Here is an 18,741-nt window from a genome sequence, read left to right as displayed (position 1 = left end):
CAGACAGCTGTTATAAGAAATAAAAAGCTTTCCGAGACCTTTGACTTCAGAACGTAACAGTCATCCTCAAGCAGCCTAGTGCCTCCTGCTCAAGCCCATGGCTAGTTCTCACACAGCTACACTGGAGGAACAGGATGAGGACAGCATCCAGGACATCATTCAGAAAGTGGCTCTGTTCTGAGGTCACCAGAGGATGTCAGGATCATTGGCCTCAATGCCTCCTGTTTTGGGGTTTGCATGCGACAGAGGACAGCGCCTGCACATGTCAAAAGATTGTTTTCCAAAACTCACTTGCCTAATACCTTCCTTTGGGAAAAATACAACTCCCAGATGGAGCCATGTGCACAGAAGTTACTGTCAAAGGAAATATCCTGGAAAGACCTGTCATCACATTGTTTCTGCTCCATACTCAGAGAGGATGCATGCAGAACTCTCTAAGAGCCAGGAGAAGAATGTATCCACAAGACACTGGAAGAGACACTGGGATGCTGGTGGCTCAAACATTCAGGGGAAGCTGCCGAGGTGTAAAGTACCCACCTAGGGGTGAGCACAGCCCAGCTCAGGCTGCAGCTGGTGTTGGACCAGATAAGGAAAGAGGCAAACCCTGGGAGGAGGGAACTTGGTCTCTTTGTCCTTATCAAGTGAACTCAGCTGTGATAACTCCCCTGCCCCGGGAGTGCCAGGACATCCACACAGAGCCTGAAGGTGTTCACTCTGCTAATGGGCCATAATAGGCCGTAATTGACTCAACAACGCTAATTTAATAGGCAGCTGTATCTTCTTAGAAGTTGTCAAAGACTCCCAAAGTGTCCCATGACCCACAACATTCCAACAACCATTTCAAACTCCTTGCCACGGGGGAGGTACCTGGGCATTCCCACCTGAACCTGAGTGAATATAAACCCAACAGATTTCTCTACGTCTTCTCTCACCATTTGATGGATCTGGCCTGTGACCATCAGACACTGAAATTACAACAACCAAGTCTTGTCACAAGTCTTTCAGGTGGTGAGATCTTTCTACTCTTATACATTCTCTTAAGTGATATTTTTATGGTTTTATTTTGTTATATTACTAGAGATAATAAGAACCAAAACATGTTTGTTTTCCTGTGCAATCAAGTTGTTCTAAAATAAACCCTACATGTGTATTAACAAACACTGATCATTCATTGTCATTTCACTCTAATCTGCCCCAAAGGATCTATTAACAAGTACCTGGGTTGCCCTTGTTTGCTGAGGCTTGATGGCATGGAATGTTTTTCATTCCATATTCTCAAGCAATTTATTAATACTTATAAAAATCTCATATTTTATCATTAACTGTGAGACACTATAGACATCTTCTTAAACACAGGAAATGGAGGAAAAGGATTTTCATGACATATTCAAACTCAAACTGGTCAGGCAGTACCATTTTCCAATGTTCAGGCCTCTGTTTCGAATGTCATAATTTTTTAAGTCACAACCCCTAAATTGGGTACCACAGGTAACACAGTATTGCAGCACTTGGTCTGGTATGCTTCGCTTCCATGCTCTCCCAGCCAAATGGTACTGAAGAATTTTAAGCCATGAGAATCTAAGAGAGACACTTTTTCCTGGTTTACTCCCAGTTTACAGACTGTCTGCCAAGCAGCCCCTCTTTAAATGTGAGATTCACAATTCACCTGTCTCACTTAAAAACCCACAGCCTCCCCTGGAGGTCTCACTGGGTGTGCAGATCCCACACTCTTGGGTCTTCGGGTGTCATATGAGCAGGAAGGCTTCTCAGGGAGGAGCTAATGGCTCTGATGGCTTGTTTTTGGATACAGCTTGAGAGATGACAGCTGGAATATAGCGGACAACCACATGGGATGATTCCAGACAGAAAAGGTCTGTAACTGAATTCTGAACACAGATAAAGCACAGGGAATCTGAGCTTCAGTTGCATTACCCATCCTGCAATGGGACCCCTATTTTATATACATTTTACTGGCTAGGGAGGATTATGGAATCCTACAGCCCAGGCCCATTTTTATATGAACTCTTTGAAATCTGAAGCATTATGCCAAGAACGTCAGTGCTCCCAGATTGCCATTTGGATAGTGAGTTTCATGAGTTTTCCCTGTATGTCATTTACATGTAGGAATTTCCATACTGCCCTGGACCAACAGTGTGTCTGCTCTGCTTAGTCTGTCTCTAGCCTTGATCAATGCCAGAAGTCTTGCAGGAAACCATAGGCTAACAATGCAGTGTGCTACTCCCTGATAGGTAAAAAAAGCTTCCTGCCTCTCCTGATGAGGAGCAGAGCACATTTATCTCACGGCACGTGGATGTACGACACAGAGGCTAATGAGGCTTGACCTGAAGATAGTCCAAGTCACTGAGAGCCTTGATCTCACTGTGATTTGGATGAAATCAGTAGGATCCCACTGAGCAATCAGTTTAACTCCAGTTCATGTGCTTTAGGATCTTTCTGTGGCAGACATGAACAGCTCCACTGATTTTGCCGGCACTGTATTGCTTGGAGTGACTGAGGGTCAAGTCCCAAAGGACTCTATGTCCTCCTTCCATCCTTCTTTTTTGGAGTTTTTTGACAACATGCTGCAATCACAGTGTCCTGAGCCCCTTACTGTTGGTTTACACGAGAAAAAATTACCTTTACACTGAACAGCAAGCGAGGACAGTTGGAGGTAAGAGCAGATGCTCAGATAGCACTTAGTACTTTGGCAAAACATGGATTTTCCTCTTGGAATTTCCCATGTTCTGAAGTGCAGGATTTCCTATCTGCCTTGGCATGGATGGATGGAAAAAACAATTCACTTAAAATAAACAGTTCCCAGGAGATGTGGAAGCCAGGGAAGAGCCTGCTCCAGAGCTGAGCACAAGGCCTGAAGGCCCAGTTCAAAGCTCTTAAAGACAATAGCAAAAAAGAAAGGCCTGTTACTGAGATGAATGGGATCAGCCCTGTATTCATGAAGCTTCAAAGTGCTCACAGGCTCGTGCACAGATACCACACAGACACAGTCATCCAGAGAAAACAGATCCAACACTGCCAGGCCACTTCTTGAGGAGTGATCAAGGGCCCACAAGAGAACCACAAGCCATAAAATCTCTCCTTACCTTCAGCTTTCCCATTGCCTTTCTGCTTGCTGTTTCGAAGGGGAGGCACCTCCAGGGACACTATTCCTGAGTTCTCCAGGATGTTCACCTCCACTCGTAGCCTCCCCACCAGCTGCTGGGGCCGGATGCTGACGGTGTATTCGTACTTCCCCAGTCGCCTTTGCAGAAGTTCTTCATAGTGCAGCATGAACCTGGCCTGCATCTTGCGAGGAATGAAGACAGAGGCCTTGAAGGTCTCATAGCCGTTCTCCCTGGAAGCGAAATCCAAAGATGCTTTCACACTCCATACACATCACACATCACCTCCTTCACCTCCCACTGATGGTTTTGCCTACCCTGTTCCCTATAAATAATCAAGTGAACCTTCCCATCAATTCTTGTTGAACCCCTGTTGCATTTACCATTGAACTTTGTTGATTTACTACTTTATATAAATAAAGTATATTGTTGCTCCCCTCTTGAGTGAAGTGGATGACTCTGTCCATGACAGGAGCTTAAATTTCCTTTCTATTATTCAGGAAGTAACAAGAATTCTTTCCCCTAGTAGTATATCCTGGAGCATCTTGGAATTTAACAGGTTGTGTGGCAGGGTTAGAAAAGGCCACACGCAATTTTACATGGCTTGAAGTATAGGAATGACACCAGACAGTGCAGATAACACTCAGTTTAGCTGCTCCTGCCTGTAAATCCATGGATGGGCATGCCAAGGCAGCCAAGATAAAGGTGGAAGGAAAGTGCATCCCTTCCCAGAACACAGCCAAATGCACAACACTCACCTTCCCTCTGTGGGGCTCGGAGGTTTCTTGTGCCTTTCTTTGGCATCGCTGCTATTTTTCTTTTCTTTCCCTGTGACCTCTCCATAGTAAGTCTTGTTGCCAATGCTCCTGGAGAGATCAGAGATGTCAGCATGGTCACTCTGCACCCAAGTACAGTGACAGATGTACATTTGCTGCAGGTGCGTTCACAGACGGTGATGTGAGAAGAATATCAGAGTGCTGCTGGTGTCACTCTCCTGAGTCCACCCAAGTGTCTGGGACAGAAGCCAACTCAGAAGTTCCCTGGCTGGACATACCAGCCCAGTACAAAGGCAAAAGTCTGTTATTCCTCCTATTCACTCTAAATGGAAGTATTTGTATTTTTTAAAGACTGGGCCCCCTATCCCCTTTGGTCAAGTCTGAAGCTGTGGCCCCAATATCTGCCTGTAGAGAGGATCTGAGCATGATCAAACCAAATATGTTTCAGACCAAAAGTTTATTAGTCATTTCACTATGAGGTTTCTCTCTATTTGGTTTATCATTCACACCTCCAGCAGCCACTGAACCTATCTGCTGGTTGGAGTTGACTTCTGTTCCATTGGCAACATGGAGAACATGGAAGAACAAGAAGATTCTTAGGCATTACAGTCAGTCAGGCGAGATAAATACATATGCTAGTTTTGCTGAAACTTTCTCTGGAAAGGTTTTCGAGGTCTTGAAGAGAGTTTTCTCATTCAAATCAGAGAAAGGAGGACAAGGAAGTGGTTAAAATACACTCAGATGGAAAACAGAATAGTTTCCCTCCCTGTTTACATTGAGGATTTGAGTTTAGTATCCTGGCATCCACAGACTTGCTCTGTGCATTACTTACTTACGTGGTAAAGTTGGAGATGAAAGCTGCAGCTGGGATCTGCATCTCAAACACCGCTTCCCGTGCCTCAGAGCCGCTGTTCACCATGGTGCAGGACACGGTGGTGAAAGCGTAGCGGGAAATGATTGTGGATCTCACGTGGAACTCAGACATCCGAGGCCTGGTTTCCTGTAGGAATCAAAAGGTCACCTCTAAACAGACAGCTGGGTAACTCACCCCTTCAGCGTTTCAATGGATTTAATATTTAATATGTACTAGCAAACTCCCACCTGATGAGTATTAGACCTCCTGACAACAACAGGCAAGTGGGCTTGTCCTCAAAATTAGAGGTGAGCTGCGAACAGTAAATCAGGAATGTGGTACTGCCTTTGTTCATGCACAGAGGCCACAGACATTCACCAGAGCTTGGGAAGGGTCTGAGAGCTCTGCTTATGCCAACGTTTAAGTTGTGAAACACCCTGACAAAATCCATCTGTGTCCTAAACTGAAGCCTTCAACTCTGACTGTGTGAGAGGATCAGGATTATTCCCTTGTGGCCGGGGAAGAGAAGCCCAAAATATGTCCCCATGGGGTCCAGAACTGTGTCACAGACCCTGCCCTGTGCACTGTGCACAAGAGCAGATGGAAAACTTCCTGAAAGACTGACATCACCATGTATGAAGCAGCACCTTCAAATTCATCCAGTCAGATCCATAAGTTATGTAAACAGAGAAACTGCTGTCAATGGAGTCAACTGAGTCCTCCTCTGCTGAGAATCCATCCTGGAAGTCTGCACCAATGGATGAAGAGACTTAATAAAAAACACTGACACTGTGACATCTCAAGCAAAATATTTTAAGCTTTTTAGCCCAAACTGGACTCCTTCCAGCAGAGAAGCAGCAGAGACAGCAGTGAATGACACATGATGTAGCAATGGAAGCTGAAAGCCAATTTCTGCTTCTTGGGAATGTGTTTTCGTGCACAAGTCCTGAGCTGGAGCATTTCTCCAGACTAATGTGTTTTCTGACAGCAACATCTCCATGGAGCTCAAATGTTTTCTTCCTGGAATATGTCAGTGTACTTAACTGTAAGCAGCCCTTGAACAAAAAATCTGTACATCAACTTACACAATCAAAGACCAAACCTTCAAAACCAGAAGGGAGATAAAGGGTAAAATACACTGTAAATACAGAGCAATCTCACTGAGCCAAATACAGTGAGGCTCTTCCTATTGAGGTTGATAAAAACTCACAGTCACGTAAGAGTTGTGAGGACAAGAAAAGGCTCTTCAGCTGCATGTCCAGGCTTTCAGAACAAAAATAATTTTGGCAAATGGCTTAAGAAAGGGAGCAAGTGTTTGTCTCAGTATGAAACAAGAATATTTCTGCAGTAGCTGATGGCATCAGAAGTAACTGAGCGTCTAACTAACCAAGCTGCTGGGTTAGTGAATTCCAGGCAAGTGGAAGAATGGAGATCCACTGGAAACACAGATTTACTAACAGACTTGGCATAAAGCCCTGCCTGCCTACACTTTCAAGGCTTGGAAAGACTGATAATGTGTCTCAGATTAACCTAATCATGATAGATATCTATTTATGTGTCCTGTGTCCAGGACGCTGCTCAGCTCACATGGAGCACAATGGCAAGAGATTAGAACTTCCAGGGTAGGATTCACCTCATTGATTTTAGGCAGATCAGTGCAATGGATCTGTGGATCTAGACTAGAACACCCCTGTACAGATCTAATGCCCCATCCTTAGACCACTGCTTAATTAACTGCTTTTAATTAGAACTAGATCCTGCTGTTCCGATACATAAGCATGGCTTTCCAGTCTTGTTATCCTGAAGGTGGAAAGGATGGGTAGTTTTGATTGAAAGTAGGGTTGTAGGAATGTTTTCAGTTATAATGAGCTGATGGTTCATTCAGTCTTCCATGCCACTAATTGCCTGTGGCATAGCAAGGTACACAGATTATTTAATAACAGGAGTTACAGAAAGAATCAGAAACTACAGCAAATTCTCTGGCTTCAGACCTTCTGCATTCACCCCATGTGCTGCAGTTCATCATAAACTGTGGGTTTATGTGCAGCTGAGAGATCTTCAGCAAAAGAAGATCAAGCCCTTTGCCTTTTACTTTAGATACAAGTGGCTCTGCAGTGACCTGTCTGACACTGTGAATGCACTGATGGATTCACAGGAACTCAGAAAGTCTTTCGAACGTGACAGAGAACACAAACTTGCCCTTGTTATGACAACAACGTGAGAATGGGGGTGCTGGGTGAGAAAAAAGCAGTTCTAACCCTGGTAGGCACCCTGTAGCCTGTCCCTGTCAGAGACCAACAGCACATGCTTAGAGAAGAGTGTCAAATCAGTCCAACCCAGAAATATTCTCTCCGTTTTCAGTAATTTGTGGCTGAAGGAAATCCCAAGTCAAGGGTGTATTTTGGTGGTATATTTGTATTCTGTGGATTTTTCTTCTATTATTTTACACAGCTGCTTTTTGAATCCATGTAAATTTTAGCATCTGCAACATCTTGTAGCAAGGAGTTCCGCAGCTTAATGATATTTTATATGAAAAAACACATCACTTAGGGTGTTTTTTGCTAAATCCACTCTTTGCTGGCTTCAGCTGACTGCTGTTACAGAATCACAGAATGGTTTGGGTTGGAAGGGACCTTAAAGATCATCCAGTTCCAACCCCCCAACATGGGCAGGGACACCTTCCACTAGACCAGGTTGCTCCAAGGCCTGTCCAACCTGGCCTTGGACACTTCCAGGGATGGGGCAAATATCTCGATCCCGCTGAGCAAGCTCCAGTTCTGATATCATTAAAATCTGCGGAATGGCAAAAAAACACAACAAAAAAAAGACATTCAACACCCCTCTGTCTTCCTGGTGGATGTGAGTTTGTGTTGGAGAAATCAAACACTGAATAAGGGCATCACATACAGCTGAGGATGAATGAATTGGTTCATCTTCCTAACCCTGGAAGGGATCTGCTATTCCCTGTATATAGAAGATATAAATGGTGTGGGCAAAGGCTGTTTTTCCAAAGAGGTTGCTCAGTCAGGCTGGGCGGGCAGCCTGAGTTCCAGCCTGTGATTCCTGTGCTGCATTCCCTGGAGCTCTTGCACAATCCGTCAGTGCCTGGTGCTCTGACTTACAGCTGCACAAACGCCTGTTAGTTTTCTGCACTTTTTATTAAGGCCTTCAGAAGATGAGAGGCAGCTCAAAGGAAAAAAAAAAAAGCAAAACAAACCATTTGTTTAATGTTATTATCACTGTGATTTATCATCCCTATTAAAAATTAAGTGAGGGAATGCCAAGGCAGCAGATTAGCACACTGCTATGAGGCAGGTTGGCTGGATGCTTTGTGGAGGTGTCCTGGTTATGATGATAAACTGGCAGCTGAAATTTTCTTGCCAAACAAATTATTTTATGCTTGTTTACATGAAATATTTGGAAAGACAGAAAAAGAGCTGAATATAAATGAAATCCATTCCGTATTTTTGCCTTTATCAGTTGCTTTCATCAAAACAAATTGACTGTCTCTCAGATTAGAAGTAATAAACTGGTAATAAGCCTGAGAGTTTCTCTCTAGGCTGCTGATTCCAATCTGTCAAAGATGAAGGAACCAGAAACTGTTAAGGTGATGGCTGCTCAGTGTGTGAAATGAGTTCCACCAGTTCTCTACTGGGAAGTCCCCAGAAAAGCCAGGAAAAATAACTGGCCATGAACAGCAATTCCACTGGCTGCCTCTCTACATCTAAATCTTGGACTTCCGTGCTGAAAGAAGGATATTGGCTTCCTTGTTTTCTTCCTTTCTTCAGTAGATTTTGTCAGAGAACAACAGATCTTCAAATTTCAAAGCAAAATCTCCCTTTCTCTTCAAATTCAATGAGATTTCATCAGGCTAATGTTCACTGAGTGGTTAAGGTTTGCAACATTAAGAGTTCCTGTTCCAAATCTGGGCTTGAGAAGATGGGTTGGGAAGTATTAGAAGAACCTGCACCTGTTGCATTGATCAAAATGAAGATTTTTTGTAGTTGTTGTTACCCAGAATCTCATTTTACCATCACATAGTTAGTTCATTCCTGGGCACAGGGATTCACACACACACACACACACACACACATACATGCAGGGAAAGTGCAGTTCCTGTGAGGTAAAATAAAGGCAGGGTGTGATACATACCAGCCTCTGCAGGAACTTGGCCTGTCTTGGGACACGGCGAGCAACCTGCAAAGAGTTAAGGGAGTTAGTGGAGCCTACTCATCTTACAGCAGACGTGTCACTTGTTTAATCCCAGACACAGGGCTGTGTGACTGATCACCCATGGCCAGGTTCAAATGCTCCTCTGGTTAAAATAGACCCGAGTCTCTTCTACATTAACAGACCCACTGATCAAAGCTCAGCACTGCAGTGTGGCTGTCTCAGGCAAGGAGGTGCTGGGTGTATTGCAAATGGTGCTTGGCAAGGGACCCTCTATATGATGGCAGGAAGCTCAGCCTTTAGCCCCGGCCCTAATGATGCTAAAATCATCCCTGGAAATATTGAAGGCCAGGCTGGATGAAGTTTGGAGCAACCTGGACTAGTGGAAGATGTCCCTGCCCATGGCAAGGGTTCAGAACTGGATGATCTTTAAGGTTCCCTCCAAATCAAATCATTCTATGCTTCTATAATTAATTTAAATTAAAGTTACAGCTTCAGCTGGATAAATATTAGCTCAAGAACAGATCTGTTGCCTAAATACTCTCCACAGGTACTGTGTATTTATTGTTCAGAGACAGAAAAGCACTAGTCATGTGCAAAGAGGGAATAAAAATATTTAAGTTCAGCCACAGACCTTATTATGAAGCAAAGTGCTTCACCTATGACAGTGCAATAGCCCACTGTATCACCCTTCTCATCAACTCCTCTGACTTCTCCTCACATGGTGTGAGACTCAGCTCAACAACTTCTCCAAATCAAGTCCCTCCCCAAAGCAAGTCTTTTGTCAGTGAGGGAAGCCAAATGCCATCTTAAAATGTCAGTGGAACCCCAGAGAGCAGAAGAATGGAACAATATTTTTTTACCTGAATTGCCCTTTCTGTTGATTTTCACTGAAATAGCAGCAGCCCTTGCCAAAGAGATGATTTTGTGTCTGTTTATATCATGCATTGAAAAACTCAGGAATGCTCAATGGGGAAATTAAAGTTTCATCCATGAGAATCTTTGCTATTTCCTTCTGCATTATTTTAGCCAGCATCTCATAAAATTAGAACCAAGGGAAAACAGGTCCCTTAGGAAATTCTCAATGGAGAGGAGAGGAGAGGAGAGGAGAGGAGAGGAGAGGAGAGGAGAGGAGAGGAGAGGAGAGGAGAGGAGAGGAGAGGAGAGGAGAGGAGAGGAGAGGAGAGGAGAGGAGAGGAGAGGAGAGGAGAGGAGAGGAGAGGAGAGGAGAGGAGAGGAGAGGAGAGGAGAGGAGAGGAGAGGAATTGTTTGCATCTTAAGTTTTGGAAGAAACTTTCGGTCTGGGTCTGTTATCTCAGACAAATAAAGCCCCTCAGGAGCCTGCTGTGAGGGGCTCCAGAGTCTGCATCACTGCAGGGTCTTCAGGACAAGACAGATAAATGTCTGTGAAGTTGGTCCTGCTTGGAGCAGAGGCAGGGATGAGAGATCAATACCCCTCAGTATTTTTGTACTGAAGGTTTGCCTTTTGGAACAAATCCACCTGTTGTTCTGTATGGAATGGTCACAGAGGTTTTTAAAGACGGATCAGTGAAACTGGAAACTTGGTTCCTGGCTTTATCTTTCCCCACCACAAACCCATTTTGTTTGCTTGCTTAATTGCATAAGAAGGCTCTGTGTGACTTGGCTCCCTCAAGAACCATCTTCTAAAGTCTTGGGGATACCCAGTGTACATCAGTGAGGAGCTAAGAATCACCAGATAGCAGTATCCTGTTTTCTAGGACTACTGCCAAAGCACTGCTGCAGGGTTTGTGATCAGTCCCTTGGACTGTTCTAATCAGGCAGTTTCATTGGCATCATCTAACGGAACCATTTCCAAATTACCATCAACCTTTAGCTTTAAAGCCTTCCAACACACTCATTAAAGCCAGATAATTGCTCGTCGTGACCCCATAACTTATTGCCATCTGTTAGTCCTAGCATGGTGTGTGGGATATAAGCTGTGCTGTGGATTTGTTTCTAATGCAGTGTCTCGATGTAGGGGAGCACCTGCCTGTTCTCAGCCTGGCTCAGGTGTTCAGTGAGGACAGACAGATGTCCTCTTCTAGAGCTGGCTGTCCCAGGGCACCAGGTCACCACACCTATTTACACATCATTGCTTTTCTGGTGGAAGCAGCTGCTGCCACTGACCTGCCAGCAACACAGCTCCTGTGAAAACACCCTCATTTGCCTCAAGCGACATCAGCCAGGTTATTTCAGCACTGTGACCCAGTTCTCTGAGCTTTGCAACTGATTTTCCCCCTAAAGCAGGTGAGTGATCCCAGATACCACTGGCAGTGGTGGAGATATTCTCTCCCACTTAGACAGGTGGGTTTGTACAACAGTGTTGGGTTTTGGCTGAATTCCACAGAAAGGAATATGCATTCATGGTAAACAGGGTTGACAACAAAGTTGTTTCCTGAGAGGGGAAAGATATGGATGCCTCTGGAGAGATTCTTTCTATTCTAGGTGCAATGGGTACAGATACACGTGAAGTGTCTCATTCTTTCCACCCTACTGCATGGCAGAAGATGACAAATACAGTCAAATACTGACATTTTAGACACACTGGATTATCCCACCTGACCTCCAGCAAGGCACAGGTATTCCATAGTTCCTGTGCTGTATCTGTCAGGCCCACATGGGTGTCTCAGATACCACAGAGCCTCTCAGATCTGATGAAATTTGGATAAATGACTGATGGCCTAAGTGACCCAAAGTCACATATGGTATCTGTTATGGACCTGAGAGATGTGAGCACAGACCTGAAGCTCAGGCTTTTATAGAATCAGAGTGGTTTGGATTGGAAGGAACCTTAAAGATCATCTAGTTCCAAACCCTCTGCCATGGGCAGGGACACTTCCCACTTTAAATGGATCACAGCCTCCCAAGCCACCAGCGAAACTCTTGCAAAAAGTTCATTGCTCTTTCAAACCCATTTCCTCAGAAAATCTAAGCCACACAATAACACAACATAACAGCCCCCACTTGTAGAATATATTTTTTCTTTCACTGTCAAGAAGCGCTTTAGAAGCTGAAATTCGTGTGGTTTGTTTCATCCAGCACGAGTTAAAAAATCAACTACAGTAAGACCATAGGCAGAAAAAACTTTCCCCGGAGCTTGAAATACTCGGAATTACTCAGACTGGAGTGTGGCCAGGGCACTGCGTTAACTCCCTTGTCCCTGTGAAATGCCTCGTTAGCACAGCCGTGGGGATGGATGTCAGACCGAACCCGTCCTGGGGCAGCAGCACCACCACGGGAGGGTCATCTCCTGGCTTAGCACCTCCAGCACAACTCCGTGCTGGTCGTAGCACCTCCCACGGAGCTGAGCTGCAGGGACAGGTGGAATAAACGCATTTTTATCAGACTGCCCCGCATGTCAACACTGCTGGTGGAGAGGGGATAAGCCAGCCGCGTCCACCTGCTGCTCCCGAACAACCACCGCCTTGAAACCTACCTGCTCCACGATGCTGTAGTCCGCCAGCAGCTGCTCCTCCAGGTACCTGGCCATCAGCTCCGAGTCGGGCTGTCCCGCCGAGGGGGAGAAGCCCCAGCAGAGGCACAGCCAGAGGATCATGGTGGAGGGGAGCGCCGGGGCTCCTGCCCCGCGGTGAGAGCAGAGCCCCGCTGCCGCCTGCGCTGCCGGCCCGGCTGCGGGAGCCTGACAGGAGACACGGCGACCCACCCTCTCCTCCTCCTCCTCCTTCCCAGCTCGGGACCGGCCCCTTTTCCACGCAGGGCGGCCTCCCGTGCTGCAGGGAATCCTTGCAGGGTTCGCATCCTTCAGCAGGAGCCGCCGCCGTGCCCCTCTGGACTCCGCGCTCTTCATCAGCCCCCTCTTGTCTCCCGCAGGAGAGGGGCGATGCTGGGGGACCCCGAGGTGCTGCCACTTGTCGTTTCGGCACCTACAGCCCCTCTCAGCGAGGGGATTGCTGAGGGGACATTTCCTGCGCCTGGCTGGGTGTTGAGGAAGGGCCAGGATGGTATCCAGTGTCTCCTTCCCACGCCCTTAGGGAGCCCAGGAGGTGCTTCAAGGTTGGGGCTTTCCCAAGGGGTGGTAAAACCCTCTGGTTCCACCCTCTGTGAAGGGAAAGCTTCTCTTACTCTCCATCTGGAGAGCCCTGGCTGGTTTAGGAAAGGTGCCCCCAGGGCAGGGCAGGGCAGGGCTCCCTCCTCACCCTCACCTTGGCAGCTGCCCCGACCGAAAAGGTGGCCAAGACACGTAATTCCACCCCCCTCCTGCCATCCAGACTGTGCTTCTCAGCTGGACAAAGCTGGGGTGACCTCCTGCTCTTCCCTCCCTTTCCCAGAGGCAGAGGTCTCTCCTGCCAGACCAGCCCCGGGCAAAGGTGGATGCTCGTGGGACAGGCTGGATTCCTCCTGGCAGCTGCCAGGAATGTTCCTGGGGGCATGGCACTGCCAGCTGGCACCGACCCAGCAGGTCTCACCCCCAGGCATTCGGGAACTGTATCTGCAGCGCTCACCTCACCCCAAATCAGGCGTATTTGCTATTTTGTTTTTCTATGCCAGCAGTAACTTCTCAAATCTAGCAGACCCAAACTTCCTCTTTTTTGTTTGTTTTGGTTTTTTGGTTGGGTTTTGGGTGGTTTTCTTTTTTGTTGTTTTTTTATGTTGTTGTTTTTGTGGGTTTTTTGGGGGGGAGTGTTTTGGTTTGTTTTGTTTTGGCAGATGATCTCTGCTGCACGCACAAACCTGACATGATTCAAACCACTGTATTTTCTTTTTCCTTTCCAGCTCTGGGTCACCAGGGATTGGAGCTGTTGTGGTTCATCTCCCATCCATGGCAGTAACAGTCCAGTGAGTGGCTCAATGCCTCTCGCTGGCATTGCTGAAGCTTTGTGTCCTCCAAATCTCACATGTGTTTTTGAGATGCTCCCCTTTCAGAAGGGAAGAGGGCAGCTGGAGATGGAGCGAAGAGAAGGTCATGGTCAGCACCTTTGGAGCTCCTTGTTAGCAAATTGATGGCTCAAATTTAGGCTGAAGTGACACCATGTTCACACACGAGCCTCTGCTGACATTGCCAGCAGGAGGGAAGGAATCAAAAACCTGTCCAGTCCTTTTCCTGCTGGGACCACTGGCAGGTACAAAGGCCACTGTAGTGGCCACATCCTCAGTGGGAGCTGCAGAACTGGGCAGCACCACAGGGAATGATGAAAGACTGATGTGGATGGAGAAGATGCTGGCAGAAGGCTGGAGGGAGGTTGGGACAGGAGGCTTCAGGCCCCCAGAGACATTTCAAATGGTTCCTCTACTGATTTGACCCCTGCCAGAAGACAGTTGAGGCATTTTCTTCAGCTCCTCACCATTTCAAAGTGCAGTGGAAGAGGTCTCAACCATCCATTTGGGAATCAGTGAAGACTTAAAGCTGTAGCTCAGGCTGAGGTCTGGTTTAAGGACACACCAAAAAAAAATTGGTTTTAAGTATTTTTAATCTGTTTCCAGTTAGTTTCAGCTCCTGCATGTCTCACCCAGCTCAGACAGAGAAGTGCCTGGAAGCAGCATTGGAAATAGGACTGCAGCCTCTTGTGTCCTTACTACTGGCATGAGGATGGTCTCAGCCTGCTCTGTCTATGTTTCACTACCCTGGGGACTCAGATGTGTAAAAGTCTTGCAGTGTATGCTTAGAAATGCTGAAAGCAGTCATTTAAGCCAATACACATAGCATGATTTCCCTCCTGTTCTGGAAAACCTAAAGAGAATCAAGACACTTCTGTAAAAGCAAGTCAAAAGCAGCCTGCTAACCCTAGGGGTAGCAGTAGTCTCTGGTCAGGAAGGGGAGCTGTTTGCCAGTTTGAAATAACCATTGCACAGTCAGGAGGTGTTTGGAATACCCTCCAAATCTCACCCGCTGCAGCATTTGGCCACTCTGCTTCTCCCACTGCCCAGGTGAGGATCTGATGGCCAGGGTGTATCAGAACAGGGAGACTCTGCAAAGATGCTGCAATAAAGCTGAGCCTAAGCACACCTGGTGAAAGGAGGATATTCAAGGCCAAACAGGATCCTCAAGCAGGTACAGGATAACCAATGGGCATGAGAGAGAGAGCTGGGAAAAGCACTGCCCTTCCTAAAGGGATTAGGAACAAGCAGTTCTGCTTATGCTCCCCTCAGCAAGGGCACGTAAGGACACAGCACGTGGGTAAGACCAAGGTGTGTTTTAACATGGTTCAGATGCAGTTAGGCTTGCTGAGTGAACATTGAGCCTGGGGTCTTGATTGTTCACATTATCCCCTCTTTGCCCTCCTGGAACACAGTCTCCTGGTTTGGGGTGTGAACATGGCAGGCACTGTTCCAGGGGTGCTGCTGGAGTCCAGGACAAGTAGTTACCCAGGTGTGTTCACATCAGACGTGTTCGATGCTGATTTTTTGCAGACTTAGCAAGATGAGCAGCTGTTCTTTGGATGGGGGCTCAGCAAATTCAATTTCCTGGCATGCCTGCAGCCAGCATGAGCAGAGAAGCCAGAGAGAGAGAGGCACGATCCAACAGCTGTGCTTTCACACACATCTCACCTGAAAGAGATCATCTCATACCAAGGAGTCTCTCTGTGTTAACACACAAACATGGGCACCTTGGTGACCTCATGCAGGGTTAAATGCCCAACCAGAAGTGTCTGAACCAGCAACTAAATCTATCCAAAGCACCAACAAACTGTACCATTTAGTGGCATTCAAAGCCAGCAATTGGATCAAGAAATTGGCAGGAGTCCCAAAGGGTTACACAGGGTGTAGTTATAGATAAATGTCCAGAGGTAAAATTAATTACCATGAATTTCAGGGAATTGCATTCCATATCTTCCTTCATGTCTTAATCTAAGCAATCTCCTCTGAAACATCTGGATGGGACCTGCTGGTCCCCAGTTCTGACACTAATGAGAGGTGCCTGTGTTCCTGAAAGAATCACAGAATGGTTTGGGTTGGAGGGGACAGTAAAGACCATCTAGTTCCAGCCCCCTGCCATAAGCAGGGATACCACCAGGTTGCTCCAGCCTGGGCTTGCTCACTTCCAGGTATGGGGCATCCACATCTTCTCTGGGTAACCTGTTCCAGTGCCTCACCACCCTCTGCATAAACGATTTCTTCCTAATATCTAATCCAAACCTCTCCTCTTTTAGTTTAAAACTGTTACCCCTTGTCCTGTCACTAAATGCCCAGGCAAAAGGTCAGTCTCCCTCTTTTTTATAAGCTTCCTGTAAGCACTTAAAGGCTGCAATAAGGTGTCTCCAGAGCATTTTCTTCTCCAGGCTGCCCCAGCTCTCCCAGCCTGCCTCCATAGCAGAGGCACTCCAGCCCTCAGAGCATCTTCGTGACCTCCTCTGGACTTGCTCCAACAGGTCCACATTTTTGTTGTGTTGAGGACTCCAAAGCTGGATGCAGCACCCCTGCTAGCGTTCCATGAGGGCAGAGAAGAGTAGAAAGGTGTTTTCTGGGGTCCCAGTGGCTGCTGATCTCCCTGTTGCCATTAGCTGTGTGCACCATGGCCCAGAAGAGCATTTCAAAACCCCCAAATCTGGTATTATTCTGATGAATATCACCTGAAGTCTCTGCCAAAGGGCCTTGGTGCTGGGCATGTCTGACTGTGGCTGGGGGACTGCTGCATGTTTATATATCATTTCCCAGAATGGCTGGTGGTGATGGGATTAATGTCAGGGCAGTCACACCAAGTCTGTTGTCTTGCAGGTACACCCTGTTCTCACCTGAATCACTGGAAATTTCCAGATATGAAATTGAATATGGGAAGAGGAAGCTGGCTATGTCATCAGACACAGAAATTGAGACATTTCTCCCCGGGTGGAAGCCAAACTAACACAATTTAATTATTTCTAGGGACAGGCTCTGCACAGCACTAATTCCAAGCGGTTCAGGATGGACAGAGCATGAAAACTTCCTTCCAGAGGGATCCCAGCCATGAGAGGACAACTCAAGGAACAGCACAATGGACACAAAGTACAAAACATCCTGATGAGATCCTGTCCTCCTCATGAAACTGTGGGAAGGTTCACTTAAACTGATGGTAGGGCTCTGGGCAACCTCAGCTCTTGTTCCTCTCGTATATTGTCTGCAGCTTCTTGAGAGGTTTAGCTTTTGGGGCTCCTTTGAACAGTATATTTGAGCAGTTTGTGCCATCTAGTGGTCACACTGATTTCCCAATCTTGATACATTTTTAAAAAAAATTAAGCCACATTTAGTGGTTGTGAGAGGACTGAAATAAGGGGTTACAAACTTGTTTTTTAAAATGATTTTTGTTCTAAAGGGACTTTTTAATCTCTTCAAAGCAGCAGTGATTCGCTTCCTGGTCCAGGGGCACAGATAACTCCTGAACAGCTTTAAGTTTCTGTTGAGAAAGGACTTGTCACCCTGAACTAGGGGCACATGTGTGAACAAAAATCAGTTTATACACAAAATTCAAGTAAAGTAGGTGCCATCAACACAGCAAAGACTGGCTGCCCTGTTCTGCTGCTCTTGCAGCCCTGGAAAAGCCGTAGGTGTGATCCCACCTATGCAGGGTTTTCCCAAGATAACTATGAGGTCATTAGCTTAAATACTGCCAGATTGTATCAAATAATGGAATCAGAAGGACAGGGCAGTGACCATCCCCCTGAATTGTCAGTGGTGAGGCCACAGCTTGAATGCTGCGTTCAGTTTTGGGCCCCTCACTACAAGAAGGAAATTTATGCGCTGGAGCATGTCCAGAGAAGGGAACAGAACAGGGGAAGGGTGTGGAGCACCATAAGGGAGCTGGGGGGGCTCAGCGTGGAGAAAAGGAGGCTCAGAGGTGAAGTTGTCACTCTCTACAGCCCTGGCAGGAGGGTGCAGCCAGGCGAGGGTCAATCTCTGCTCCCGGGTAACCAGCAATAGGATGAGAGGAAATGGCCTCCAGTTGCACCAGGGGAGATCTAGGTTGTACATTAGGGAAAATTTCTTCACCAAAAGTGGTGTTAAGCACTGGAGCAGGCTGCTCAGGGCAGTGGTGGAATCACCTTCCCTGGAAGTATTCAAAAAACACATGGATGTGGAACTTGAGGACCACTTGGCAGTGCTGGGTTAATGGTTGGACTAGATGGCCTTGAAAGTCTGTTCCAACCTAAACGATTCCATGATTATTGAAAAACCCTGCTCCCATCCTCTCTATTCTCCTCCTGTACACTCCATTCCTCCAAACACATCACTTTTCTCACCTCTCTTACCTGGCAGAGAGCTGAAAGGCTGGCATTCCTTGTGAACTTCTGGATGTAAGTTCAGGGATCAGACTGAGAAACAATCTGTGGAAAAGATGGGGAAAGGATGAGTAACAGTGGACTTGTGCCACAGAAATCTTTTACTGAAACATCAAAGTGAAACATAACATAGGGGAAGATAGCAGAGTATTTTTAGTATTATATAGTGAATATCATGTAATACAATATAATATACAAGAAAATGTAATGTCCTGTAATGTACTGTAATGGGATATAATCTAATCTAATATGACATAATATAATATAATATAATATAATATAATATATAATTTTATCTGCTGTTTTGTCCCAGAGCTCACATAGTAATTCTGTCATTTGCATTGAAGCTGCTCAGATGTCTCAAAAAATCCTTTCTTTGTGGAAGAGTGGAAAGGATACTCCAGCAACTTTTGCCAAAAGGTGTCTTCCTCGCTTCTTCTCCCCTTTTGCTCTGCTGTCTTACTTTATCTCATCACCTTAAGTACCCAAAGAACTAGGGAGGCCAAAAACCTGTTTCAAAAGCACTCAGGATCCATAGAACGTACATCTGAAAATATCAACAGATGTTCTCATGGGACTAATTTTGGAAA

At 46.3% G+C, this 18,741-nt stretch overlaps 1 protein-coding gene across 2 annotated transcripts in view; it reads right to left on the bottom strand.

Moving 5' to 3' along the window:
- The window catches only part of ITIH5 (inter-alpha-trypsin inhibitor heavy chain 5), a 44,056-nt gene extending 31,077 nt beyond the window's left edge, over window positions 1-12,979 (bottom strand). Inside the window, exons 1-5 of one of the 2 annotated variants that reach the window (XM_032105928.1) lie at window positions 12,376-12,979; window positions 8,901-8,945; window positions 4,732-4,895; window positions 3,878-3,985; window positions 3,102-3,352 (exon numbers count right to left, since the gene is read on the bottom strand). In XM_032105928.1, the coding sequence (XP_031961819.1) occupies window positions 3,102-3,352; window positions 3,878-3,985; window positions 4,732-4,895; window positions 8,901-8,945; window positions 12,376-12,747 (940 nt within the window). In that variant the 5' untranslated portion in view covers window positions 12,748-12,979. The remainder of the gene's footprint in view (window positions 1-3,101; window positions 3,353-3,877; window positions 3,986-4,731; window positions 4,896-8,900; window positions 8,946-12,375) is intronic. The other variant, XM_032105927.1, reaches the window with a different exon arrangement.
- Window positions 12,980-18,741: the final 5,762 nt, after the last annotated feature.

Source organism: Corvus moneduloides, chromosome 4 (genome assembly GCF_009650955.1).
Source record: "Corvus moneduloides isolate bCorMon1 chromosome 4, bCorMon1.pri, whole genome shotgun sequence".
Taxonomy (NCBI): Eukaryota; Metazoa; Chordata; class Aves; order Passeriformes; family Corvidae; genus Corvus; species Corvus moneduloides.
Note: the sequence above shows the minus strand (reverse complement) of the source record. Positions and strands in the feature narration are given on the sequence as shown.